At 39.6% G+C, this 429-nt stretch overlaps 2 protein-coding genes across 3 annotated transcripts in view; one reads left to right on the top strand and one right to left on the bottom strand.

Moving 5' to 3' along the window:
• The window catches only part of LOC119592589 (pre-mRNA-splicing factor syf1 homolog), a gene marked incomplete in the record, with an annotated part of 9,937 nt that overhangs the window by 7,943 nt on the left and 1,565 nt on the right, over positions 1 to 429 (top strand). The window contains 2 exon segments of the mRNA XM_037941467.1: positions 18 to 183; positions 332 to 429. Coding sequence (XP_037797395.1) covers positions 18 to 183; positions 332 to 429 — 264 coding nt within the window.
• The window catches only part of LOC119592591 (transcription initiation protein SPT3 homolog), a 21,011-nt gene continuing 20,625 nt past the window's right edge, over positions 44 to 429 (bottom strand). For both annotated transcript variants that reach the window (XM_037941471.1, XM_037941469.1), the window contains exon 9: positions 44 to 180. The gene's annotated coding sequence lies outside the window, so the exon portion shown is untranslated. The remainder of the gene's footprint in view (positions 181 to 429) is intronic.

Genomic DNA, 429 nt, shown 5'->3' on the forward strand with positions numbered 1-429 from the left:
TATTTATTTATTTCCAGGTGAACATGATGTCAGCCCAAATGTTAGCATCTGCAGGTTCAGTTGCTGGCACAGTGTCTGATCTAGCACCAGGAGCCAAGGATGGAATGAGGATGCTTGAGGCCCGTGCTGTGGCCATGAACAAAGAGGAACAGATGTCCACTTCTGTTGCTCCATCTGCAGCTGGTAATGAAAGAAATACTTGAGTATTATTTTCAAATTTTGAAATGTATTGGATAGCCGGACAGATTTAAATTTCCTATTGGTGAAATTATTGAAAATTAGCTCACAACATGATTTGAAGGTATATTGACCTATTAATTTTTTTTCTTAGGAGGTTCCAAGATCATGTTTGTCCGTGGTTCAACTACCAAAAGGGATGATGAGGTTGCAGATACAGCTCGCACTGCAAATCCTGACGAAATTGATTTA

Source organism: Penaeus monodon, chromosome 30 (assembly GCF_015228065.2).
Source record: "Penaeus monodon isolate SGIC_2016 chromosome 30, NSTDA_Pmon_1, whole genome shotgun sequence".
Classification (NCBI taxonomy): Eukaryota; Metazoa; Arthropoda; class Malacostraca; order Decapoda; family Penaeidae; genus Penaeus; species Penaeus monodon.